This window comes from Mus musculus, chromosome 1 (genome assembly GCF_000001635.26).
Source record: "Mus musculus strain C57BL/6J chromosome 1, GRCm38.p6 C57BL/6J".
NCBI lineage: Eukaryota > Metazoa > Chordata > Mammalia > Rodentia > Muridae > Mus > Mus musculus.
Window position 1 is genome coordinate 164,039,614 of NC_000067.6, and position 27,556 is coordinate 164,067,169.

General features: G+C 42.3%; 2 protein-coding genes and 1 long non-coding RNA gene across 10 annotated transcripts in view; 2 read left to right on the forward strand and 1 right to left on the reverse strand.

The window, feature by feature from the left end:
• On the forward strand, positions 1 to 18,874 carry Sele (selectin, endothelial cell). 3 transcript variants are annotated; one of them, XM_017319404.2, is made up of 15 exons: positions 1 to 269; positions 8,558 to 8,709; positions 9,047 to 9,130; positions 9,602 to 9,985; positions 10,467 to 10,574; positions 11,031 to 11,219; positions 11,924 to 12,109; positions 12,212 to 12,400; positions 13,352 to 13,540; positions 13,923 to 14,111; positions 14,205 to 14,381; positions 15,004 to 15,114; positions 15,941 to 15,962; positions 16,067 to 16,136; positions 17,143 to 18,874. In XM_017319404.2, exons 3-14 carry the CDS (start codon positions 9,073 to 9,075, stop codon positions 16,119 to 16,121), a joined length of 1,857 nt encoding a protein of 618 aa, XP_017174893.1. In that variant the 5' UTR covers positions 1 to 269; positions 8,558 to 8,709; positions 9,047 to 9,072; the 3' UTR covers positions 16,122 to 16,136; positions 17,143 to 18,874. The 3 variants fall into 3 exon arrangements, with proteins under 3 accessions (XP_017174893.1, XP_006496778.1, NP_035475.1); XM_006496715.3 differs by having other exon boundaries at positions 4 to 269; positions 16,064 to 16,136; NM_011345.2 differs by lacking the exon at positions 1 to 269 and having other exon boundaries at positions 8,621 to 8,709; positions 16,064 to 16,136; positions 17,143 to 18,064.
• On the reverse strand, positions 12,844 to 23,379 carry Gm51665. The gene is made up of 2 exons (XR_003948100.1): positions 23,317 to 23,379; positions 12,844 to 14,407 (listed from the first exon to the last, which is right to left on the reverse strand). It is a non-coding gene; the product is annotated as a predicted gene, 51665 (long non-coding RNA).
• The window catches only part of Sell (selectin, lymphocyte), a 20,944-nt gene continuing 15,761 nt past the window's right edge, over positions 22,374 to 27,556 (forward strand). For 4 of the 6 annotated variants that reach the window (XM_006496717.2, XM_030252333.1, XM_006496718.4 and 1 more), the window contains exons 1-5: positions 22,374 to 22,578; positions 23,440 to 23,521; positions 25,689 to 26,075; positions 26,597 to 26,704; positions 26,998 to 27,183. In XM_006496717.2, the coding sequence (XP_006496780.1) occupies positions 22,576 to 22,578; positions 23,440 to 23,521; positions 25,689 to 26,075; positions 26,597 to 26,704; positions 26,998 to 27,183 (766 nt within the window). In that variant the 5' untranslated portion in view covers positions 22,374 to 22,575. The remainder of the gene's footprint in view (positions 22,579 to 23,439; positions 23,522 to 25,688; positions 26,076 to 26,596; positions 26,705 to 26,997; positions 27,184 to 27,556) is intronic. The other 2 variants (NM_011346.2, NM_001164059.1) reach the window with 2 other exon arrangements.

Below are 27,556 nucleotides of genomic sequence, written 5' to 3' on the forward strand. Positions count from 1 at the left end.
ACGAGGGTATTGCTTTCTATCTAAAAGAATAATGGTCCTAAAAATAATTAGCTATGAAAAATTCCCACCGTATCACATTGGACTTTGTAAGAAGAAAAGGCAAATGTCCTTTACCATTCCATCAGTCAGCAAAACAGGTTCCCAAACAAGCTTTTCTTACCTTGAACTTTTACACGGTATTTGCAAAGGGGAAGAAGACTGTCCTAGCCAGCATAAAGGTTGCAAGACTGGTGGAAAATAACAAGAAAACAGCTCCCGTTCCTGCTTAGGTAAGTAGAAAAGAACCTTACTCTGAACAAAATGTTTTATGTATTTTTATCCATGGTACTTTTTTTCTTTGGAGGAGAATCAGTGCTTATAGAAACATTAGGATGATGGGATCTTTAATTCTGCACATTGCATACAGAAAAGAAAATGTATGTGGTTGGAAACCTCCTAGCTAGTGAGGGAACCATTTCTTCAAGGGATGTTTCTCTTAGTTACATATATAATGGGTAGATAGATAGATAGATAGATAGATAATGAAATGAAGGAAATGTTATATTCATATTAGACTGCTCTCAATACTTCACTACTAAAATTAGACCATAATGAATAACCTAATGCATGTATTTTTATATTGTTGATGGCATATTAGGGACTAACACTGGGGCGGGGGGTAATTTTTCATATAGTGTATTGGGGTTCTCTCAAGGAAGAAACACAATTAAAAAAATAATTACAACTGTAAAAGTTATATTTATTGGATCGGCATAGATTATTATTAGTGGATAAATAGTCTAATAGTGACCATCTGTTTCTGGGGGATTCAGAGAACTAGGTGTCTTTTTAGTACAAGCAGATAGAAGCTGAGAGCATAAGCTATCAGTGGCACAACCCCAGTCTGAGACTAAAGGCCCAGAGCTCCGTGGAGATACACTAGGGCGAGTGTGTGTGTTAAAGGACAGAAGAAACTGGAGGCTGCTGCTACCAGCAAAAGCATCAGCAACAGATGTGCTCAGCGATGTAGTGAGGTGGAGAATTTAGTCTATTAGACAAAGAAAACCCAGTACAATGTGCTTTGGATTCGGTTTTCTGGGTATTTGCATGGGGCTGAGTTTCTCGTTCCCGAGCAGTGTGAGGCTTGCTGACTTTGCACAAGCTGTCTCAGAGAGGCACGGTGGCAAGGCGTGTCTGAAGAAATGTTTCATTTCTCAGAGTCTGTCAAAATTCTTTAATTAAAGGAAGCATTCCACTCATTAAAATCATAAAGACTCTACTATGCTAATTCCCCCAGCCAGACTGACCGGAGGCATCTTTTAATGAGATAAAATGATAAAGCTGAATTTCTTAAAAGGTATTATTCATCTCTTCCTATCTGCAGAAACAGGGGCTTGCTGGCTTAGTGAAATTGTTGTCTTGATTCCTGTAACATTCCCAGGGAGGGATCTCCAGAGACATAACTGGTTTTTTTTTTTTTCTCCAAAATCAACATTATTCAACAACACAAAGGATTTTCTGAACATCAAAAGTCAAGTGTCGACACCCAGAGAGCAAGGAAATTCTGTTTTGAATGTCAGCCCAGTATCTTGCCTGCCCCCCGCCCCCTGGATAACATACGCTTGTTACTCAAGGTCTGATTTACCTTTGAGGTTCTACAGCACAAGAACAGCCTTTCAGCTGGGTACACTGCTGAAGGTGTTTAAGGATGTAGCTGGCATCACAGATAGGTGGCTTTGTCGGCAGACAGGACATCACACTTGCAGATGGTGCCAGGGTGGCTGGTGCAGTTGGAGTTTCCGGAGTAGGCACGATGCCCACGTTTCTATCTGAATGTTTTCCTACGTTTGTGTTAGCATCGCCCAATTTAGTCATGAAGGTTAGGACCCTGTGTTTGTTGGGAAGTCCCGAGTTTACTCTTCTCAGAGTTTTAACACACTTAGAGGGATGTGATCATACATAACTGTTTTGGGTGGCATGATGGCTTTTGCTAACTGATCACACCTTAGTATCAGCAGGAACAGGGTCTCATGGAGGGGTTGCCTAGATAAGGTTGACCTATGGACATGCTTGTGGACGGTTTTCTTCTCTCTGTTAATTGAAGTGGGCAGATCCTCCTTGAACGTGGGTGTGTCATTTCCAGGGCTCTGGACTCTGTAAACGTAAAGAAAGGAAGCCGCCTACCTAGTAAGCACACATACATTCATTTACTCTCTTCTCTTGGCTGTGGATGTGATGGGAAAAGCTGCCACATACCCCTGCCTCTTCTTCCCCACCATGATGGGCTGCAACCTAGAACTTCAAGCTGGAATAAACCCCTTCTCTTCTCACTTGCTTTTTAGCAGGGCATTTTTATCACAGCAACAGACACAGATTAGAACAGACGGTGAAGGAGGCACGGACCAGGCAGGGTAGATTGCTCTTAGCTTCTGGCCAACAGCCAGCAAACCATAGAAACCTCTGCACCAGGTCCACAAGAAACTCCATTCTGCCTACAATTTGATCGAGCTCAGAAGCAGATTAATTTCTGAGGCTCCCAAGAAGAGCTCAGCTGTCTGATACCGTGATGTTGACAACGTAAACCCAGGGGAGAGAAAACCAACCCCTTCATAATAAATGTGTGCTGATTGCATTCATAAAATGTGTAATAAATTGTTAAGATAACAATAAAAAATGTAAAAGCCAGACTGCTGAGCCATATAAGAGGGCAGAAGTGTTTGCTGCCAAGCCTGATGACCCAGGTCCGAGCCCCAGGACCCACAAAGTAAGGAGAGAACACTCTCAAGTTGTCCTCTTCCTGAGATATGTCACATGCACATTCATGTGTGAATGTATGCACACACACAACTAAATACATCATAATAAGAATTTTAAAATGAATTGAATAAGCCCACAGTACCCCAGGATAGTGCGCAAGCCACATCCCGTGGATGCACAAGTATGTGTAATTCATTGTGAAGGGCTTTCTCCAGCCATGGACACCCACCCAAAAATGCAGGAGAGTTACTGATGCCTTCCCGGAATTGCCTTTCTGCCAGTGGTAGACAGACATTGTGAGGTTTCGTGTATTGCTTCACAGAGTGCTCTAGTAAAAACTGAACTCTGGCTGTGCCCGTTGGCAAAGCCTTTATTAATATACCTTCTTGTGAGATCCTTTCCTTCCTGTCTCACTTCTTTACCACCCTATAGGGTTTCTCAGGATCATCTCTTGAATAAGTAACTTATACCACGTTATGACTTGGGTTCTTCAGTAGAAGCCTAACCTAAGATGCTGGCCTACAGAGCCAGGCTGGGAGTAAGCTGCTGGACCATTTGCTTGTGTGGAAACAATGGTGTACTTTCCAGGCGAGAGCTCTGAGCAAGTATGACTTTACCAAAAGGATCCAAGCTTTGGGATGATACAGATGTGGATTTGAACCCAAGTTCTGCCAGTTAGTAGCTGAAAAAAAAAAGGACAAATTTTTAACCTCTCTGGTTTTCTGTTTTCTCTTTTGTAAGATGGATTTAATGGCTACCTTTCAGGTCATGAAATAAGTACAAAGCAATATATGTAAACTAGTGGTCTGCAGTGATTGCTCATTAATGCTGCATTTAAATATTCACTATTAGCTATACAGCCATGTCCAAATAGAGAACATTTGCCTAATGAACCATCTTATTTTGGTTTCTATGACTGATATAGCTGTAGAGAGACCTAGAAACTTCAGGTATGTTCCTGTCTCCTCTCTCAAATCACCTACTTTTAATTTTAAGGAAAAATGACCCTTACTCCTTGGACTTTTAGTGGCATCTTATTGTTATTTGGAACTTCTGCATCTCCTCTCTGGCAACAATAAAAATCAAAGTTATATCTTGAAACATGACCAGGCTGGGAGTTTTCTACTGGGAAGGACTGAGAACAAAGCTAAGAATAGTTCCTGAGAAAAATCCTACCTTTTAAAACAAGTGGCGCAAGTGGCCAAGGAAAACAGAGCAGGGGGCTTTTCTCTCGTCCGGAGTCTTCTCTCACCCCTGCAAACAGCAGTCTCCAGGCAGCCTGGCTACACTCAGGAAGAGTTGAGCTAATTAGCCTGCCCACCCTCCCTTGTTTCTTCCACTTGGGGAATTCACCAGAGTTGGCTCATTTAGACCATATTCCCATTAGTTATTCCTTAAATCCCCACACAGAAAGTTAGGAAGCTTTGAGATAAGGCGCTGCCAAGCAGGAAACAAAGCCATGCCAAACAGGAAGCAAAGCCATATTAAGACACTGAAGCCTCTCATCATCTTGGAAGCTTTAAGGGTGAGGTTAGTGTAGAGTCCTCCTGAACCTGAGGACAAGATAAAGCAAGTGAATGCAACACACACACACACACACACACACGTACAGATACATACACTCACTCACACACACACACAGATACATATACTCACACAGACACACACACACATAGAGAGAGATACATACACCCTCTAAACACACACACAGAGAGAGGATACACATACAGAGACACACACACAGACACACACACATAGATAGACAGACAGACACACACACACACACAGATACATTCACTCACACACACAGATACATATACTCACACAGATACACACACACATAGAGAGAGATACATACACCCTCTAAACACACACACACACACACACACACACACAGAGGATACACATACAGAGACACACACACAGACACACACACATAGATAGACAGACAGACAGACAGACACACACACACACAGATACATTCACTCACACACACAGATACATATACTCACACAGATACACACACACATAGAGAGAGATACATACACCCTCTAAACACACACACACACACACACACACACACACACAGAGGATACACATACAGAGACACACACACAGACACACACACATAGACAGACAGACAGACAGACAGACAGACAGACAGACAGACAGACAGACACACACACACACACACACACAGAGGATACACATACAGAGACACACACACAGACACACACATATAGACAGACAGACAGACAGACACACACACACACACACACACATTTCTTTTTTCCTCGGGAATAAGCCACCTTCTCCCCACATGCAAGAATTCCAAATGGCAGCTCACCCTAAACACCTTTCCCATTTGCTCAGCACTGTCACAAGGCATCTCTGCCCATCAGCTCTCCAGTTTCGTCAAAATTCTGATACCTAAGGAAGGGATTTCTTTTTTTTTTTTTTTTTTTTTTTGATTTTTATGAATGTTTGGTTTGTGTGGTTTGGTTTTGCTTTGTTTTAAGACGTGTTCCTGTGTAACCCAGACTGGTCTTAAACTTACTACGTAGCTATGGGTGACCTGGAATTCTGATCTTTCTTGCCTCCACTTTCTAACTTCTACAGATATTTACCATAACACCCAACTCTTGTGTGTGCATGCATGTGCATTTGTGTATGTGTGTGTGTGAGAGAAAGACAGACAGACAGAAAGAAACTGAGAGAGACAGAGACAGAGAAAGAGACAGAGACAGAGAGTGAGACACAGAGAGAAGAGAGCCTCATGATCTTACGCTGACAGGCCTTCAACTTACTATGAAGCCCAAACTGGTCTTGAGTTGGCAGTCCTGCCTCAGGCAATTGAATTCTGGGATTTCAAGCTTGTGACACCATACCCAGCTCCATTGTACCGAAGTGACCAGAGATTCTTCTGTACAGTCCAGTCTGAGAACCCTACATCTTCCCGTGGGTGTGAGGAACAGAGTGTAGAGCATTGCTCTCGCTTTACCTGGTTGTCTGAAGGGGATCTACATATCCTGAGTGAGTTATTGGGAAGCCAAGCGAGACATATACCGATCAGTTTTACATCGAGTCAATTTACGCTTTGATCAAACAACGAATGCCTCTCTGTGATATGGTGGCATACTAATGTTAATTTTTTAAAAACTCATTTGGACGTAAATGAGGAAAAATATTTGCATAGCTATAAATAAGATCGGATCTGCATTACCATTTCTCCCTCTACCCATTCTAGAAAGATAATTTAGATGTCATCAAAGTAGAAATTTGGAGGTACTGTGGCTTTGGAAAATCCAAAAGTAAGAGGTTTCTAAAAAGGCCTTTTGCAGAGGTAGGGAGAATGGGGAGAGCCACTCTAGGAGAGGAGAGGGAACTGCCTGTACTTGCCTGTTCCACTCAGCAGTGACGGTCGAAACACAAACTGACACATCTATAGAGGGCTTTGTTTCACGTGTCATATGTGGCTATGACCAGGGCTACTTTCCACCTTACCCAACAATGTGCTGTTGTTTCTACAGGGCAGTCTTGATTAGAATTCTCACACTTGTTTCAGTGATGCCACACCCTCTGTCGGAGCCTCTTTCCCTCGGGAATTCTGAAGTGGTTAAAATCTTCAATGTACAGGGTGTGGAAGGAAGCCTAAAGGTCTTGAAGTAAAGACTAATGGAGCGAGGACATGTGGTACCTGCTGGAGCAGCCTATGATGTGCCTGTGGCTGCATCTTCTTTCCTCTAGTTGATCACATTCATGCGGGGCATTCCTTCTCCCAAGACTGAGATCCTCAAGGGGTGTCTATCACCCCAGGTTGGAAACTAAACAGTTCAAAGCTCACTGGCTACATTTTCAGAATTTGGAGACTTAGTACAGACTAAGATACCTCTCAGCACCCACCCGTTACCTATGAAGTTTGTACTATTTGAAGGGAATTAATCTTCCCTTCAAACTACCCCCCTCCAACTACTCAAGTCTCATCTAGTTTCCTTTTCAACTTACCTCCCACAACCACCACAGAAATGAATGCTCCTCGTTAGCACTGGACAGGATTGACCAGATGAGGGATGTGTCAGATGATGTAGCTACAGCAGGTGAGCAATAATCCCTTCCTCTTGTCCTGAGCTTCCTCAGGGGCTCTGTTTATGGCTTCTCCAGCAATATGAGCAACAAGAGAGCAAGGCTATTGGCTCCCACTGTCCACTTACAGGATTTTCAGGTCTAGTTTCTGGGGCAAGACATAGGAAATATCTTGGAGGGATGCAGGATGCTAGCGTGAGTAGATGTGCATTAACACACCTCTAATCATGTTTGTGTTCATCTTTAGATAGAATGTACATGAAGCCCCCTTTACTTACAGATCTCTTCTATCACTTGCTCTTACCTTTCTTTCTTATAGTGAGGTCTATACCTAAAGCTCTTCCAGTATAATCTTAGAATACGATTTTGCTCTTTTGCTTTTGATCAGGATCTTTTGGCAAATGTGGCATAGAGTCAGCCACTCCTTCCAGGCAGGGCACAGTTGCCTTGCTTGTTGTTTTTTTCCTTTCCAACTTGCTTCCTTTATCTGAGCAAGCCTCTCCCCGTGGCATCCCTTCCCTGTTATTTGCTGTCCTGGGTCTTTTTCCTGCCCCTAAGCATCACACCACTTGGTAGAGAACTTCAGTGAACTTCAGAAGTGTGAAAAGCCTGGGGAGTGAGGAAGAGCAGAGACCTCAGTATGGGCATCAAAGCCGAAGGCACCATGATCTGGGCAAGGGAGAGGGACCTGGAAATCAGTTGCCTGGGATTCAGCAATGTATCTCCATGCAGTTGGATGAAATAAAGCTTGGTGAGAGAGAGAGAGAGAAATGATACATAGGTAGATAGATAGATGATAGAAAGATAGGTAGATAGATGGATTTATAGATGATAGATAGATGATAGATAGGTAGAGAGATGAATAGATAGATCCTAGATAGATAGATAGATAGGTAGATAGATAGATAGATAGATAGATAGATAGATAGATATGAATACATAGATGAAAGTTAGATAGATGATAGATAAGTGATAATAGATAGATAGATGATAGATAGGTAGATGGATAGATAGATGATAGATAGATAGATAGATAGATAGATAGATAGATAGATAGATGATAGATAGATAAAACCTGGTTTCTTAATTCTTTCACCTGTGCAACAAGGATAGGGTACACATTTTACAAATGATAGAATCAAAGCAACACGGATGAGCATGACAACATGAATAAAACATGGCACAGAGGAAGCCCTCAACACCTTAGCATATAATCAGCGGTCTAGGTCACTAAGTAGGTACTGTGTCACTACAGATACCATATTACCACTGTTGAAACGAGAAATCTAGTATGAATAGAACATGAGAAGAAACATTCAGGAATGACTCCCCTGCACCCCAGTGCCTGTTAGGATGGCCTAAGGTAGCAGTGACTGAGCAGAACCTTGGCACTGATGTACGTATCATCAACAGTTATCCACAAGAAAATCGAGAGTGACAGATCATGGGTAATAAAATACTCTTAGTTTGCTCATCTTTGTGAAACCAAGTTCTACACTTGATTGATAATGGTAATTAGACTTTATAACACAAGACTTAACATCACACACTTGTATCCCATTTGATAAAACTGCATACAAATATAAGAGCCCAGAAAAAGAATTAATTTAGAGGGGCAGAGTCTCTGACATCACTATGAAAGTGTTTTAACTCAGTGGATATTCCCAGAAAACTTTTTGGATGCAGTTGAGAATTTCCTCTTAGCCAGATTTTGATAATAATGTCCTATGACTCACAGGAAGCCAGCTCCCCTATAAAGAGGCTCCAGCAGAAGCAGTGCTCAGTGGTCCTCGACTGACTACACAGCAAAACTGCGAGAAGAACGGATAGAGAGAAGCAGGAGCAATACACCTAAGGGATCCAACGCCAGAACAACAATTCCACTGAACAGTAAGTGCGGATTCCGAACCAGAGGAGCCTTGGGCCCGAAGCATAGATTTATGTGTGCTCACATACGCAAAAAAAAAAAAAAAAAGTCATTCTGATTAAAAAAGACCTGTCTAAACTGTTATAGTGTTGTAATTAATACCTACATTTTCTCTTTGTTTAAAATGATGGAAATCTTAAAGTCTGCATTTATTCTCCATGCTAGATGCCTGTGAAATAAGGGATGAGGTACAGGATTCTAAAACCTCACAGCTTTGACTTAAATGCTGTTGTAGAAGGATGTGAGTAACCCGCACTTAGAATTTCCTTCTGTGACTAATTCTGCACTTTCTCTCCTCAGGAAAGTTTCTCCAGTCTAGCGCCTGGATGAAAGCAACTGCTGGAGTCATGAATGCCTCGCGCTTTCTCTCTGCTCTTGTTTTTGGTAAGCTGGAGTCACGGGAGACCAGGGACTCTCACCCTCACCCCAGTGACTCTTAAGAGCAGGATATTTTGTTGTGTGGGGCTTTCTGTGCGTTATATGGTGATTAGCAGAACTGATGACCTCCCTGCAGGGTTCTGCCTTGTGGTGGGAAGGGTGGATTTTAAGTGCTTTGTGAAGAGTCGTTCATCTGGCTCCTGAAAGGGGGCTCAAACAGGCACCACGTAGCATCCAATGAAGTTTGCTTTCTCTGACTTCCATTGTACTGTGAGGTTGGAATATAACATTGCGGTTGCCATAAGGCACCACCAGATAATGGCACACGGTGATATATAGAAATTCTAGCCCCTTGAGATGATCCTCTTCTTACTTTTAAAATCAATAGTTTGAACCAACAAAAGGACCCTATAAACCAAAAGCAAGACAACACGATTCAGGACTAAACTTTGCTATCTCTTTCTTGACCCAATCCAGTTCTCCTCGCTGGAGAGAGCACAGCTTGGTACTACAATGCCTCCAGTGAGCTCATGACGTATGATGAAGCCAGTGCATACTGTCAGCGGGACTACACACATCTGGTGGCAATTCAGAACAAGGAAGAGATCAACTACCTTAACTCCAATCTGAAACATTCACCGAGTTACTACTGGATTGGAATCAGAAAAGTCAATAACGTATGGATCTGGGTGGGGACGGGGAAGCCTCTGACAGAGGAAGCTCAGAACTGGGCTCCAGGTGAACCAAACAACAAACAAAGAAATGAGGACTGTGTAGAGATTTACATCCAACGAACCAAAGACTCGGGCATGTGGAATGACGAGAGATGTAACAAAAAGAAGCTGGCTCTGTGCTACACAGGTATGAAGTTTCTGCATGGTGGAAGGCTGGCTCTGTGTGGAGGCAGCCTGACAGATTGAGAGTTGTATAAAGGAATTGGTCTCTACTAGTTTTTTCAAAGAGATGATTATAAGTGATTTTAATAGTAATTGCATCTCTTAGTACTGATTTGTGTGAGTAGAGGCAAGATATATACATATATGTGTGTGTGTATGTATGTACTTATATGTATACATATAATAATTCTATCAATATACAGAGTATATATATTTGCATAAAAATAAAATATGTGGTTTAGTTGTAGCTATTCTGATGTGTATTTATTACCACCAAAATATACAACAGATGAGACTGGAACTTGTATCTGGCATGCCAATCAAAATCTCCAGCACTAATGTCATTAGAGTCATCTGGATTGCACTGATTCTAAATTACAAACAAACAAACTCATGATGAGCACCATACTAATTGACTGTCCTCATATGGACTGTGTTTTCTGTAGCTTCGTGTACCAATGCATCCTGCAGTGGTCATGGTGAATGCATAGAGACCATCAATAGTTACACCTGCAAGTGCCACCCTGGCTTCCTGGGACCCAACTGTGAGCAAGGTAAGTCTTGTCCTCACCTGTTTCTTCTCCAAGATGGTAACACCCTCTCCTCCCCCAGATGGCTTGTGATGGCTTGTCAGTCGGGCCCATGTGTTTCCTCTACTGAGTAAGAGTGATATAGTGGCTGAGACTATGAGATCAGATCCTCCTGGGTCAAACTGCAGACCTACTACCCGTATTACTTATGGCACCTTGACAAAGTAGTCCTGTAGGGTGACTGACGATTCCAGTTGTCATGAAACTAAATAACATCATGTGGCAATTAGCTGAAGCTTAGCGTTTTAGGTTCCAGAGAACGACAAAGAAACTGTTTCATAGTCTGATGGTTCCATAGAGCCTGGACCACAGGAAATGTTCAATGGGTGATAATTATGGTGACCAGCGTTCCTCTCTCAGATGCAAAGGGAGAGATGAGCAGACGTGTGTCTTGATTCGTTGTTTTGTTTGATTTTTCAGCTGTGACTTGCAAACCACAGGAACACCCTGACTATGGAAGCCTGAACTGCTCCCACCCGTTCGGCCCCTTCAGCTATAATTCCTCCTGCTCCTTTGGCTGTAAAAGGGGCTACCTGCCCAGCAGCATGGAGACCACCGTGCGGTGTACGTCCTCTGGAGAGTGGAGTGCGCCTGCTCCAGCCTGCCATGGTAACTCTCCCAATGCAGTAAACCTCTTCACTCCTCCTCATTGCCTTAGCTTTTTATCCAACTTGTAAATTTTTCCAATTCTGTGGGAAACGTGTTCTTCTCTCTCTGGTACCTTTTTGGTTTAGCATAGGATTTTTTTTCCACTTTTTTTAAAAAAATGGGTATTTCTGAGATCCTGGTGACGCATAAAGGAAGGTGTCACGGAGAGAGTGCAAACGCATCTAGACAGCATCGTAACTTTCCCATGGACTTTCCTGGTCGGCTCTCCCATGCAATAGGACCTTGTTGAGCTCTGTACCGCTCAGGGAGCTTCTCTTTGCACGGCAATCTTAGTTCTCTGGAGCAATCGAAAAGATTCGCTGTTTAGGTCTTTTGTATGCTAATATTGTTTTTAGGGTGAGTCTTGGATCTTGATCTAGAGGCTATGGGTTTTGTTGTTGTTGTTGTTGTTTCCATGTGTAGTAAAATAGATCTGAGACCACCCAGCACAGTTAAAGTGAAAATTAATGAGAAAAGATGAAAATGTGAATAGTGTAGTAAAGACTTAAGCATCTGTTATGGATCTGTTATCCATAACTGGCACAGGAGTTTGGGTTATGCCCTTTGAAGATGGTCTCATCTTCTTTGACAAACACTAATTCAAGAGAAAATGAAAGCATTTGTTTTCTTTGAGTAAAACTCTCTCCTCTCTTTCATCTCCTCAGTGGTTGAATGTGAAGCTTTGACCCACCCTGCCCACGGTATCAGGAAATGTTCCTCAAATCCTGGGAGCTACCCATGGAACACGACATGCACGTTTGACTGTGTGGAAGGGTACAGGCGAGTTGGAGCTCAGAATCTACAGTGTACCTCATCTGGCATCTGGGATAACGAGACGCCATCATGCAAAGGTAGGGTTCTTCCAGGTTGAGATTCATCGAACTCTCCTCCTCAACCAAGGCTTGGAATGGGCAAGCCAGCTTTACTAATGCGAATGGGTGCTTGTGTTACAGCTGTGACCTGTGACGCCATCCCTCAGCCTCAGAATGGCTTTGTGAGCTGCAGCCACTCAACAGCTGGAGAACTTGCGTTTAAGTCATCCTGTAACTTCACCTGTGAGCAGAGTTTCACGTTGCAGGGGCCAGCGCAGGTTGAATGCAGCGCACAAGGGCAGTGGACACCACAAATCCCAGTCTGCAAAGGTGAGTAAGAAACTGTCTCTTCTAACGCTTTCATTTCTTTAAAAACAAAAAAACAAAACAAAAAAAAAACCTGTCATCTTGGCCACTGGCGATGACATCAGGTATCGTCTGTTAACTATGATACCAATCGTGAGGGCAAGAGAAATACCTCTGACATTGACTTAAAAACAAAACACATAGCCAGGAAGCACGACTGGATGCAAGTAACATTTCTTTTGCTTGTTTATAAAGTAGGGTATATTAAATATTAATTTACTGGCATTGGCGTAGAGTAAGAATTAGTAACGTATGAGAAATCCTGTTTAAAATGTAAAATTCAGTACAATGAAGGTACTGCTCAGCCCTCACATTGTATCACCCACTTCTGAAGTTCCAAGCTAGCAGTGATGACAGTAGCCCCAGCTTGGTGTCTGTCACCTACAAGGATTGTTTTGACACAGACATAGAAGCAATACAGTGTAATTGTCTTTACGGCAAAAGCAAGAATGTCCAGGTGAGCAGTTTTCATTATGCAGCTCTGGCATCATTAGAGCTAAATTTAGTATTGAGTGAGTTTCAGGGGCAAAAATGCCACAACGCCAAACTCATGCCAAGAGCAGGCAAACCCTGCATGGAAGGCTTCGTCTCTTTCCTCTTCTGGCAGCACGTGGAAGCAGTCACGGCCCGTGCCATGCTCTTCAGTGATGTAAAATCCCATTAACCTCACTCTGCACATCAGACCAGCATGGAGGGACCATATTCTTGCTAATAGTTGCCTCGAATTAGGCATCATTATCATGGAGATATAATATGTGTATCACATAGGAAACAGCCGTTTTGCCAGAAATTCACAATGAAGATCCATCTTGAGTTCCTTACTCATAGCCTTGTGCCAGTTGAACTTTGCCATCAAATGACAGGTGTTCTCCAGTCTCACCATGGTGTTTTCTCGCCCCTTCTCTGGTTTCTCAGCTGTCCAGTGTGAAGCCTTATCTGCGCCACAGCAGGGCAACATGAAATGTCTTCCCAGTGCTTCTGGACCTTTCCAAAATGGGTCCAGTTGTGAGTTCTCCTGCGAAGAAGGATTTGAACTGAAGGGATCAAGAAGACTTCAGTGTGGTCCAAGAGGGGAATGGGATAGCAAGAAGCCCACGTGTTCAGGTACATGCTTTTTAAAAACTATTTCTCTCTCTCTCTCTCTCTCTCTCTCTCTCTCTCTCTCTCTCTATCTCTCTGTCTCTCTCATTCTGTCTCTCTCTGTCTCTCTGTGTGTGTACTCCAAGACCCATATGTGGAAGTCAGAGGACAACTTGTCAGAGTCGATTTTCATGTGGGTCCCATAATATGGGTCTCAAGAATGAAATTCAAGTTGCTAAGATTGGTAGCAAATGCCTTTACCCCCTGACCCATCTCTCTGGCCCCTGCAGACATACTTTAGATTTTACTGTAAGATAGAAGCTATTGAACATCTTTGTGGCTTGGCTACCCTGTGACACCTGCTATAGCCCAATGCTTATATCTTGGAATGGCTTCTCTCTTCTAGCTGTGAAATGTGATGATGTCCCTCGGCCCCAGAATGGCGTCATGGAGTGTGCTCATGCTACTACTGGAGAATTCACCTACAAGTCCTCATGTGCCTTTCAATGCAATGAGGGCTTTAGCTTGCATGGCTCAGCTCAACTTGAGTGCACATCTCAGGGAAAGTGGACCCAGGAAGTCCCCTCCTGCCAAGGTAACACTGAGTTCAGACTCTCATGACACACATCAACTCCGTGGTTTTGTGGTATGGGTTTCTTGACTTCCGCTATGGGCATGTCCTTTGCAGTGGTACAATGTCCAAGCCTTGACGTCCCGGGAAAGATGAACATGAGCTGCAGCGGAACAGCAGTTTTCGGCACAGTGTGTGAGTTTACATGTCCTGATGATTGGACACTCAATGGATCTGCAGTTCTGACGTGTGGTGCCACGGGACGCTGGTCTGGGATGCCGCCTACCTGTGAAGGTAAGGCACTGATGGATGGTGGTTGCCTTGGGGAGTAGAGGGAAGAGGGGTGTTATGTTGCTAAGGAAGCTAACTGTCCATTATGTCCAAATCAGAATGGTAGGTCATAGAGATGGATAAAAAGACAACAGGAAATGATGTCTGTGGACCAGGTAGAATGTTCTGTTCTTCTCTGACACCCCCCTTTCTTCTCCAACGCTCACCACTGACCCCCGCTGTTATGATTTATTCCTTGGTCCTTCTCTGTTCTCCCTTTCTCTCCCGTTATACCTCCCGTTTCTGCTCCCTCGAAGTGGGATTCTGATCATTGGAAAGGGGAGATCTAGAGACAAAAGGAGGAGCAGGAAATAAGTGTGTGTGAGAGAAGGCAGGGGTAGTTCAGTGCTAACCGAGGTATGGTGACGTGACGTAGTGCCAAAGAGCTTTACAAGGCTACGTCCTAACTGGGAGCACGATATGCAGCCTCAACGGCGGTTTGAGAGGAGTTGATTAAATCTTCAATGACAGTAATAAATCTTCTGCTGATAGTAATAAATATACAGAGAAAAGGCCAAACGGCAAGGCCGAAAGACTCGAAAGCCAAGTGTTGCTTATACTGTCTCCTCCCAATTTGTTTCCTCAGCCCCAGTCAGCCCCACCCGTCCCTTGGTAGTTGCACTTTCTGCGGCAGGAACCTCACTCCTGACATCGTCCTCATTGCTCTACTTGTTGATGAGATACTTTCGGAAGAAAGGTAAATTCAGGCATCCACTCCAAAAATGAATTTGAAAATTGTGTGTGTGTGTGTGTGTGTGTGTGTGTGTGTGTATTTCCCCTCACTGATGAGCTGTGGCCACTTAAAATTTTTCACTAGAATCTATAGAGGAGAACCTACTTATTAAATAACCCCCCAGTAAATAGCAATGGAATCAAGCAAAAGTTTCAGGACATATTACTCAGCTTGATGTTGAAAGTTTTAGGAAATCCATGTTGACTGTGATAACATGCTTATCTCTAGGGGGCGCTACTCACATAAAATTCCATGGTGTCCTTGGAGATGGTCAATCAGAATTGTAGAGTTATACCACGATTCTATTGGGAGCATAGGTGAAATGCTTTCAAGTAACTGAGAACATTGCTTGAAATAGTCTAAATTTGTGTGTGTGTGTGTATAAATAACAAGGATAATATATCAGGAATACACACACACACACACACACACACACAGAGGAATAGAAATAGGAAACATACCCACAGTCCCTTTGATCTACAGACTATTTAAATGTTTTTAATTAAAAATTGAAATTTAGACATTAGGAAATTCCATGTAAAACATGGATTTTGGATTTCTTAGGAGAACTTAGAAGAATCAGACAAGATGAGCATGCAGCTGTTTCCTGGTGTCAGAAAGCCGCTGTGGTCTTTGCATATTTCGTCCTCTGCATTTTGCCTTAATTGCTACCAAATGCTTATTACAGAGTCCTGTAATACTGAGCATGTAAGGCCAGATGAGTCAGGTCAATTAATCTGATTTGCTTAAAACTCATTAGTCCGAACTAATAGTTTTCTTTCTCTTGCAGCAAAGAAATTTGTTCCTGCTAGGTAAGGTGAATTCTTGTGTAAAGCATGCTATTTAATACATACATTTTCCCCTCTGCATGTAGGAAAGCAGTGATTCACGTCCTTTCCTTGTGTTTCCACAGCAGCTGCCAAAGCCTTCAATCGTTTGAAAACTACCATGTGCCTTCTTACAACGTCTAGGTTCAAAACAATCAGGTATGACTTGGGCAGGTCATGTGAATGAGAGAAAAATCTCTCTTACACATAGTGCTCCTCCTTGACACCCTCAATCAAGCCTGCCATTGGCTTGAGAGAATCCCCATCTTGATGATAATTTATAGAAACTTGTTTCTTTCTCTCCCTCTCCCTCCCGCCTTCTCCCTCTCCCTCCCTCCTTCTCCTTCTGTCTCCCTCCCTCCTTCTCCTTCTCCCCCTCCCTTCTCTCTCTCTCTCTCTCTCTCTCTCTCTCTCTCTCTCTCTCTCTCTCTCTCTCTCTCTTTCGCTCTCCCCCCCCCTCTGTAAGTGAAGCAGCAGACGTTGGTCTTCCTTGGATCATTTTACTTAGGGATGGTGGTGGTGGTGGTGGTGGTAAGTCTAGACCCATTTAGCAATTAGATTTGTAAGCATGAATCTAAGCTAGGGACTGGGAGAGACCAGGCCTCTTCCTTTATTCCTCTGAGATAAAGAACTGGGGCACAGACTTTATAGGAACTTGCCTGAGTTTCCAAAGCTACCGTGAACACCAGCAGTAGCAGGATCTGGAATCTGTGATCCTCAGTGTCCCCATTGCTTCTGAGAGTTTGCTTGGGAGGTCAAGTCCTTCTAAATAAAGGGTTTTCTTGATGAAGAGAATTGCTGGTGTAGTGTGGGGCTTAGAGAAGGATTGAACAGAAACTAGATGTTTCAATTTGCCTCTTCGGCTCCCTTCCTTGAGTTTCTTCATTAGCATAGTCCTTGGTGATGACCAATATAGTTGAACAGTACTTAGTTAAAGCCCAAGGTGCACCAGAGTTCATTCTTTGGGTTGTATATTCCGTAGGGTTCAATGGGTATAACTGACCTATATCTACGATTACAGTGTCATAGAGACTAGTAACTGAGTGGCATTGGGAGTTCATGTCTGGAGCACCTCCGAGACAGCTGCTAGCTGATGGGTGTGCTTTGTTGCTGCTTCCAGCATGCAGGAGACTTGGAAGACTCTCACACTTGCTTGTATTTGCAGGAACACAAATGCATCGTGGGAAATAGAATGATAAGCTGAAGACAGCAGGAAATGAACTGTCTACAGAATCCTGGTTCCTCTTGCCTGCTTAAAAACTGGGATCCCGACTCCATGGATCAAAACTGAGTGACAAGGCCAGCCCTCTACTAGAATGACTCAGTTTCCTCTTTCCTAGTTAGTGACAGTATGAAGAACATGCTGCCACAGAAGGTGGAGGTGCTCTCTTCAAAAGAGAGTGAATGGACGGGGGAGAGCGCGAGCTGGAATAGCAGAATCCATTCTGACTCTTAGTCATGCTAGAATTTGGGAACAGAAACAGCGTTTTATTGCTTTGTTTCTTTCTCTTGTTCCCCACACAGTGTGTCAACAGCTAATTCCAGTATTGTTGTCACAGGCGTAAATAATATTTATCAGCAGTTTTGAGCAAATGATTTTCTATTTCTATCTTGAAAAACAAAAAAGGCAGAATTGCCATATTCTCAGGTTATGGCCTAGGAGTGTCATTACGGGTACAAGGTGCAGTTCCTGGTGAATATAACATGTTAAGACTGCTAGGCAGACATATTGGCTTTATCCCCATGGGATTCAGTGGCTGCCGAAGTATTCTTGAACATTGTGTTCTGTGTCCTGGCACTGAAGCCAGCATGAGATCCATCATTCTTATGTCAGCTCAAGGGTCAAAAGGACTTAAAAAAAAATCAGAATCCTGTGGCCTATCACATGGCAAAAGTTATCCTAAATCTTTTTTTTAATTAGAAAATCCCTAAATCTAAAATTAATGTTATATCTGCAGCCCACTTATTTTCAAAATGAGAAATTAATAATCAGTGTGAAATCCTGAGTATTTAACGGTAGCTGGTTTTAAGACATGGTACTATCAGAAGAATAGAAAGTGAAGAGAGAGTTTAGATATTTGATCCCCCCCTGCCCTGCCAAGGTTTTTTTTTTTCTGGAAGAGAGACCATCCTTGAAGCTAAATGTTCTGATTTAATAAAAGCATAAATGATAAAAAGTACATTTTAATGTATTTAAGAGCATGTCAAAATGTGAACATGCTGTGATTCCTAAAAGAGTGGTTCTTTTACACGACAAACACGTGATTCTTATACCTTGTATCTAATTCTAAATCCACGATGAGGTGTCACCCTGTAATCAATGCAGACAATGGACTTTTAAAGAGTAAAGGTGTCCAGTGGTTATTCTAGTTCATATGTTCTAGAGGAGGGGAAAGCTGGTGAACACAGTGATTATGTTATGTTACAGAGAATAAAACTCCTAAGCAATTTCATCTGCAACTGGCAATGACATACACTTGGTCTGTAAATGCCAGCTCTGTTCCTGCCAAAAGTGTCCCAAGTTCCAAATTAACATATTAGAGAAAGAAAATTTTTGGGAGGTCCTCGCTGATTGGTGGCGGTGGAAAAGCCAACAGGGAACAGGAAGTGTGATAGGCATTAGGATGAGAGAGGAGTGACAGAGAGAGAGAGAGAGAGAGAGAGAGAGAGAGAGAGAGAGAGACTGTGAGAAACTGCACAATGTAAATGGTTGTATATTTTGTATCAGAAATTACTGTGTGAAATATAAGTGTGGTCTGTATCTAAGTCCTGATTGAGTATTTTAAATTATGATTTAAAATATTTTATGGTGTAAGAGTATGTATTTATTTAAATATGTTAAACTTATTGTATTCACATATGAGTATAATGTTTTGCAATAAACGCGTTTCTACTTATCTTTGTGTATCTGAGTCTTCTTAACATTTTAATGCATCCAGATTAAAATCTGTACCGCATAAAAATTACATCCTAATTAATTAATTGTGTGCACATGTGCTTGCGTGCATCTGAATTGTCACTGTGAATGTGTGGAAATCGAAGGACAGCTTTGAGGGGTCAGCTCTCTCTTTACACACCACGGGCTTGCGTGGCAAGTGCCTTGACCCAAACCTCCCTCTTTTAAAATGGAATATCAGGCAACCATATACCTAACTCTGCAACATTTCTATTGGCGTAAGTGAAACCCTGTCAGTTAGCGGTTCCTTCACACTCTTTTCTCTCCCCTCCATGGCAATGCTAATCTACATTATGTATATGGATTTGCCTCTTCAGCACACTTTATATACATAAAAGTGCACATGACCTTCTTCCTAGCTCTTTTTACTTAGCACACTGTTTTCTAGGGTTCTCCATGGTGTAGCTTGTATCAGCTCTTCATCCCACTTACGGAAAAATTATATTCTCTGTGCTGATTGACCAGATATTGTATCTGGACCACTCAGGCCATTGTCACTGAATGTCTTTCCGCCTTTTGATTACTGTGAATGACGCTGCTAGGGAAGCCCTGAGGGTGTGGTTAAGGTGCAACTCCTCCACTGTCATTATCTGGAGGCAGGTAACTTAGGAATCCTGCTCTGCTTTTAGAGAAACCTTCCAGCTCTCTCCCAGTGAGGCTGCTCCATTTTACAGTCACACCTGCCATGAGAAGGGCTCCAGTGTCTCCACATTCTAGCTTATACTTACAGTGGTCTCTTGATGACATCAACACTCTAGTGGGTGTGGAATTATATACATCTAGGCTCTTGTATCCATTCCAAAAGATAACCAAACATTGACTATCTAAAAGAATCACCAAGCCCAAGGAAACAAAGTCTTTGCTGCATGACAGTCTCATTTGCTGTAATTTTAAAAAGTTCATGTTCATTTAGTTCATTGGGTTCACTGAAGTTTGAATTATCCCATCTTAGTTAGGGTTTCATTGCTGTGAAGAAACACCATGATCAAGGCAACTTCTTCCTTTTTTTTTTTTTTTTTTTTTGGTTTTTCGAGACAGGGTTTCTCTGTGTAGCCCTGACTGTCCTGGAACTCACTTTGTAGACCAGGCTGGCTCGAACTCAGAAATCCGCCTGCCTCTGCCTCCCAAATGCTGGGATTAAAGGCGTGCACCACCACACCCGGCAAAGGACAACATTTAACTGGGTCCAGCTTACAATTTTAGAGGTTCAGTCCATTATGGAGGAAGCATGGCAATGTTCAAGCAGACATGATGCTAGAGAAGGATGCTGGGAGTTCTACATCTTGATTCAAAGGCATCCAGAAGGAAGGGTCTCTTCCACACTGGGTAGAGCTTGAGCATACGACCTCAAAGTCTACCCCCACAGTGACACACTTCTTCCAACAAGACTACACCTATTCCAACAAGGCCACCCCTATTCCAACAAGGCCACTCCTCCCAATAGTGCTACCTACCGTGGGCCAAGCATATCCAAACCACCAAATCCCCCAAGACTAGATTCATATAATGAGGTTCTTCGTTACCAGTATATACATTCTTGCTGCTATTGCAAAGGCCTACAATGTAGGCCTGTGGGCAGACGTGATCTAATTTGTTATCATTCTGAGCTAGGGCATACGTTTAACAGTGGTCTAGGATGCTGATATTCCTGATTCTTACGCTGTGAATCCTGAGCTGAATTGCATCACTAAGTCTCCTGGTCCTTCACTTGCATACATACTTCCTGTTTTTCAGAAAGCCCAGTCATTGTTTCAGCCTCCTAAGTTATTGACGGAGCTGTTACACCCATGAACTTACATGACAAACACCATGACATGTATGTGCCAACACACACACACACACACACACACACACACACACACACACACACAAAAATATAAAATAGTAATAACAATAACAACACTACAAGTTAGCAGGTCATATTAATTACCTTTGAAAGTCTAAAATACTACAGAGATAGGCATGGTTATCTGAATGAGTTCAAGCCAGAAAGACCAGTAAACATTCCAACAAGCAAGACTACTTAGACTCCATAGATTATAAAGAAGCAAGCAAGCATGTGAAGTTGGGGGATATGTTGGTGAGTTTCCAGGGAATGACAAGCAGTGGGAGATGGGGGTGGATTAAGCACCAAGGAACTATGAAATTACTTAAGAACAAATACATTAAAAAATGAGACTAGTAATAGTTACTCCTCTGTAGCATTTTAGACTTTCTTTTTTATTATTATTATTATTTTGTTTTGTTTTAGGTTTTTTTTTCCCCCCGAGACAAGGTTTCTCTGTATAGCTCTGGTTATCCTGTAGACCAGGCTGGCCTCGAACTCAGAAATCTGCCTGCCTCTGCCTCCCAAGTGCTGGGATTAAAGGCGTGCGCCACCACTGCTCAGCTTTTTTTTTTTTTTGGTTTGTTTTTGTTTTTTGTTTTTGTTTTTCGAGACAGAGTTTCTCTGTAGCCCTGGCTGTCCTGGAACTCACTCTGTAGACCAGGCTGGCCTTGAACTCAGAAATCTGCCTGCCTCTGTCTCCCAAATGCTGGGATTAAAGGCGTGCGCCACCACTGCCCCATTTTAGACTTTCAAAGGTAATTAAGATGACCTGTTAAGTTCTAGTGTTGTTATTGTTGCTACTACATTATATTTGTGTGTGTGTGTCTGTGTGTATGTTGACACATACATGCCATTTTTTGTCATTATTACTAACTTTCTTACAGTTTAAATACTATTATGTCAGTGACTTCCTCCAGATTGCTTTTGAATGGCTGAATTCAAACTTTATATGCTGTCTTACCCTCTTCACACTTTCTACTCAAGGTATTTCTAGGTCCCCCAACCTCTCTAAGTTAGAGCCCTGGGATTTTATTTAGGATTTTGCTTTCAGAAGAGCCATTAACAAGGACTTCCACTAGGGGGTGAACGAGGAAAGAGGAAGGAGAGGAACTAAGTTGGGTCAAGTCTTCCAGAAAGCTCCCGAAGTTCAAGAGCAAGTGAACTAGCTCTGAAATAAGTTTTTAATCTATGGTACGACCAGGGTCCCCTACCCCATGGTCGGGAGTTTATAAACAAAACAAGGAACACAAAGGAAAGTGGGGTGGGAAGGGAGAAGAATGGAAGGGAAGGGAGGAGAAAAAAGGGGAGGGGAAGGGAAGGTAGAGGAGGGGAAGGGTAGGGAAGGGAAGGGACGGGAAGGAGGCATAGGTAACCAGAAAGGACTAAGAGGATGTGGGGAAGAATCCAGTTGCCATTGCTTCTTTTTTTTTTTTCTATTTTTTTTTTTTAATTTGGGGGATTATAATATAATTACAATATCTCTCCCTTTCCTTTCCTCCTTCCAAACTGGGGATATCCTGAGCAGGGGGCATAGCTTCTGGTCCACTACTGTGTTCTTGGGGCAAATGATTGAGCCCAGATTAGGAAAGGGGTGGGGAGAGAGAGATAGAGAGAGAGAGAGAGAGAAGAGAAAGAGGAAGAATTGGGGGCGGAGGATGTGAGGCTGGGCTGGAGAAATGAAAGAAAGCAAACCCCACTGGTGACATTGGCACATTCTTCCTGAGCGCAGCACGCCCTCCTTGTGCAAGAACTCTGAGCCCCAGGTGCAGGAGGCTGAGGCCTGCAGAGAGACTTGCAGAGAGACCCAGCAAGCCATGGTGAGCATCCCAGCCTATAAGAGATCTCTAGATATTCAAAATTTTCCTTGGGGTTGAAGAGGCAGGTGGCAAGGGGGCAAGAAGCTATCATTTCTGCGTTTAAGAAATATAGAAACCAACAAACAAGAACAAGAACAACAACAACAACAAAACCCCTACGCATGCTGTCTCAAGAAAATGACTCTAGACTCTTTCTTGCTGATTTTCTCCCTTGGTGTTTGCTTTGATGGAATGCTGGAAGGGGCACAGATAAGATTAGACCTTTGCGGTGACACAGAGTGACTCCCTGAGGAGTGATATACATCCAAAACTACAGTTTTAAGATGTGCAGAAAGCCTATGGCTTTGTTGTTTGAGTTATTAAAAATATATTGCTTCTTACTTGAAAAAAGCAATGCTTGCCTTTCCTGGCTTCTGGCTACATCATTCTTTCATATATTTGAGGTATGGCTCCTTCATGACCCAGCGTGAAAGGCAAATGTGAGTGTCACTGGTTCATTAGACCCCAAGAGCATTAAAAACAAGAGCATTAAAAAAATTAAGATTCTGTTTGATTTAAAGCTCAGTCGAAAAGTAGGTACAAAGAATACCGAAATATCGGAAAGCATAACATTAATCATGATCAACAACCTGGGACTGAAACCTGGAAGGAAAATGAAATAAAGTAGTGTACCAGTGTGTAATGAAGTAGATGCCATAATTTTCAGCCATGACACCCACCCCCCCCCAAATAGTTTACCTTGGATACGGTTGATAGTGGGCTGATGGGCTTTATCTGTGAATTGAAGAAGTGCCAGGGCACTGCCTCATGGTGCTATAAGTTTGCAGTTCAGAGTTTAAATATTTTGCACTTCATTTACAGGTGTTTCCATGGAGATGTGAGGGTACTTACTGGGGCTCGAGGAACATCCTGAAGCTGTGGGTCTGGACACTGCTCTGTTGTGGTATGTCCTTTGTTTTTGGCTAAGCCTTAGGCAGTGATTGTTCTTTTCTTAAATATTCATTGAAAGTACATAGTTGCAGGGAATACAATCAGGTAGATGGCTATTAATTCTTTTTTTTGTTGCTTTTTTGTTTTATTTTTTTTTTTGTTTTTGTATTTTTTATTTTTGGCTATTAATTCTTTTAAGGACTCTCATTCTTTCTCTGACCTTCAGAACTTTTCTGAGTCCCCCTAATACCAGCTTAGCATTGACATTCTCTAGTGATGTGCCCAAATCCTGATATCTACACAATAGTCCTCTGTTAGGAAGGAGTACAGTTAATTGACAAACCTCTAATAAGGCACGTTATGCTTATTCTACATTTCATTTTCTATTAATAGTTTGCTGTGCCCAAAATGAACTTCCACAGTCCAGAGCGTGGGCTGCCTGAGGGCTGGGGTTTTGTTTTTATTTTAGGGGCTTTTGTGTCTTTCTTTTGATGTTACATGTTTTATGCTTAAGCCTTAGAGACTCTTCATCAATAAATTTGAACCATTGTCTGAGCTAACTTATGTTAGCTCTCCTTCTTCTCTCACCTGGACTTTCAGCTCAGAACAAGTGAACACACCCTCTCTTTGTTTTTATAAATTTTTCTTTGCTTTTGAGAGTTTCATACATGCACAGTAAAGTATGATCATAATGATATGCCATTTCCCCCTTCAACAACACCATATACCCCCCAACACCCCTCCCAACTTCCTGTCTGTCTGTCTTTATTCCTTTTGTTTTTGATAACCTACTAAATCCAGTTAGCACTGCTCATAGGTGTACGGGTGTGGACCATCGACTGGTGCATGAAAAACCTAGCTGTGACCACACCTTCAAAAAGAATGATTCTCCCTCCCCCAGAAACTATTAACTGACAATAGCCCTTCAGTAAGGGGTGGGGCCTGAAGATCCTCTACCCCATCCACACTTGATCCTCCTCTAGGTTTTATGCAGCTGCAGAAAATCACAACTGCTACGAGTTCAAAACTGCATTAACCATGTCATGTCCAGAAGACAGTACTCCCATATTCCCCAACACTACTTCCCAGGCTTTGTGTCTCTTCTGCAATGAGCCTTGGTAGATGAGGGGTTAATATGAGCGTTCCATTTAGGGCTGAGTCTCTAATTCTCAGCATTTAACAGCTATGCATCTCTCCACTGGCTGCTATCTACTTCAAAAAGCAATTTCTCTGACCCAGGTGGAGAGCAGCTCAGGATGATTGGCTTAAGTATAAATATTTGGAAGGTATTTTTGATATGTCTTTAGAGTACTCACCTTATGAAGTAAAAACTCAGTGAGCTGATGGCTATGAAATCTTTTATCTTACTGTAAAATCATAGCTCACATAGGTCATGCCATTCTTAGAATGGCCAGTGTCATCAAGGTCACTGTGCACAATCATGTGTTTTACTTGGTTGCTTCAAATCCCTTATGCCTGAAGGCCCAGTTGTTAATTAGGCACTATTACTTAAATATCTTTGTATGTAGAACATGATAAAACCAATTGTGTGTCTTTTGCATCATCTTTATGTATGTTGTTCTTTCTGTACTATGAGTTTAGATACACAATTGGTCTATGTATTGAGGCTTTCCCAGGGCAGCTTCTTCTACAATAGAATACATTTTATGTTACAATAAAGTATTTAAAATTATGTTAATGTTCTGCCTGACCCTATTTTATTTTACTTAAATGAGAAATTTTATATCTGTACTGTGACATATAATAACAGTAACAAATATTAGCCTTTAGGAAGTTATCCCAGGATTAAAAAGTATAGTGTAGATTTTAAAGCTGTATTAAGTTATTCTTTAATTAATTCTTAGTGACATACATTTCTAAAGTAGGTTGGATAAATTACACTTCAAAGAATTTTGAGGAAGATCTTTCATTAAAAAAAATCTGCTAAGATATATTTATGTATAGTAGTCATTGAGTAAAAAACAATTCTATATCTTTTCAAAGAGAGAGAGAGTCTATATTCTGATCCAAGGCTGCCAACAGCTAATTTGGGTGACCCTGAACTGCTCACCTGTTCTCCTGCAGTCTTTGTCCCTCATCTCTAAGTGGTGGGCAGCCTGCACCTGTGCCTGGTCCTAGAACACTCTATGAGTCGTCATATTTCTGCTGCTGTTTTCCAGACTTCCTGATACACCATGGAACTCACTGTTGGACTTACCATTATTCTGAAAAGCCCATGAACTGGGAAAATGCTAGAAAGTTCTGCAAGCAAAATTACACAGATTTAGTCGCCATACAAAACAAGAGAGAAATTGAGTATTTAGAGAATACATTGCCCAAAAGCCCTTATTACTACTGGATAGGAATCAGGAAAATTGGGAAAATGTGGACATGGGTGGGAACCAACAAAACTCTCACTAAAGAAGCAGAGAACTGGGGTGCTGGGGAGCCCAACAACAAGAAGTCCAAGGAGGACTGTGTGGAGATCTATATCAAGAGGGAACGAGACTCTGGGAAATGGAACGATGACGCCTGTCACAAACGAAAGGCAGCTCTCTGCTACACAGGTAGGCAGTGTCTAGGCTCCTACGCTGATGTGGGACCACCATAGTTAGAGTAATAAGACTCATTACCCAGAAACTGCTATTCTGGGTTCTAAAACAATCCTAACTAAGCCTTAAGCATAGCACCTCTGGGCAATCTGCAGGTACACAACAACTAAATAACGTTCTATCCAGGTTGTAAGTGTGTTATGTGGGGAACAGGGATGGACAGACTGTGCCTCAAGGACAGACAGGAAGAGGATGCTGAAAGCTAGGTGGTCTTTGAGGGCTTTTCTCTAACACCTCCTAATCATATAGACAATTTCTGTGAGTTAATTCATTCTAAAAGCAGACAAACGCCTACAGCCAAGTGGCTATTGTATCTTATAAATTAAAAGTGTAGCGTGCGTTATGCAAAAATGTTTTGAATACTTAAGCAAATTTTTCTTGTTCATTATAATAGTGTCAAACAAAAAAGTTCTTTGTGCAAAGAAGAGACTCTGGATGTAATCACATTAAAATGTCTTTGTGTAATCTGCTTAAAGCCTCTTGCCAGCCAGGGTCTTGCAATGGCCGTGGAGAATGTGTGGAAACTATCAACAATCACACGTGCATCTGTGATGCAGGGTATTACGGGCCCCAGTGTCAGTATGGTAAGCTTCATTTGTTTGTTTGTTTGTTCCTGCTGGTGTTCATTAGACCCATAATAGCTTAGCATTGCTGTGCAGAGTTTGTGTCGTGTTGGCTTTGCTTACGGACTTCTCTCTGATTCTGCATGTGGACGACACACCTGGTTATCTTCAAAGCATAGTTCAGAGGCCATTTCTTCCCACGGTATTTCTTTGGACCCCCAATACAGACAAACAGTTATCAAGTAGCGGAAACAAGACTCAACTCCATCGAATCCTCATAACTCTTCTCAACCCTGCTTCTCTCTCCATGAAAGTGGTCCAGTGTGAGCCTTTGGAGGCCCCTGAGTTGGGTACCATGGACTGCATCCACCCCTTGGGAAACTTCAGCTTCCAGTCCAAGTGTGCTTTCAACTGTTCTGAGGGAAGAGAGCTACTTGGGACTGCAGAAACACAGTGTGGAGCATCTGGAAACTGGTCATCTCCAGAGCCAATCTGCCAAGGTGAGTGACTTTAGAGTGGATCTTCGTTGTTGGGACAAAATAATACCAGTTGGGACAAATCAATATTAGCAGTTCTAAGAAATGGGAAGTTCCAAACAGAAAGCTAAACTTTCACAATAATATCTTCCTGTAAAGATTTCCCAAGTCAGCATGAAGTTTCAATTTACTTCACAAGTGGTTTGAAATATCACAAGGAGAAATGTGTTGGGATTTGTCAAAGGTGAGCAGGTTACAGTAAAAAATGGGGTATTGTAGACCCTTACTGTCAAGGATGTCACAGTCCTCTGAGCTTGCAGGATTAAGAACTATGAGGTCGAATAGAAACAATTCTATTTCTCCCTAGGAGAGTGAGGTATTGGGAAGGTACTCCTGT

Excerpts from the sequence above, each read along its gene's own strand:
- Sele (XM_006496715.3), top strand. The coding sequence starts at position 9,073 with ATGAAAGCAACTGCTGGAGTCATGAATGCCTCGCGCTTTCTCTCTGCT. Across the intron at positions 12,110-12,211 it reads CGAGACGCCATCATGCAAAG|CTGTGACCTGTGACGCCATC; the intron begins GTAGGGTTCTTC and ends CTTGTGTTACAG. Across the intron at positions 15,115-15,940 it reads GAGATACTTTCGGAAGAAAG|CAAAGAAATTTGTTCCTGCT; the intron begins GTAAATTCAGGC and ends TTTCTCTTGCAG.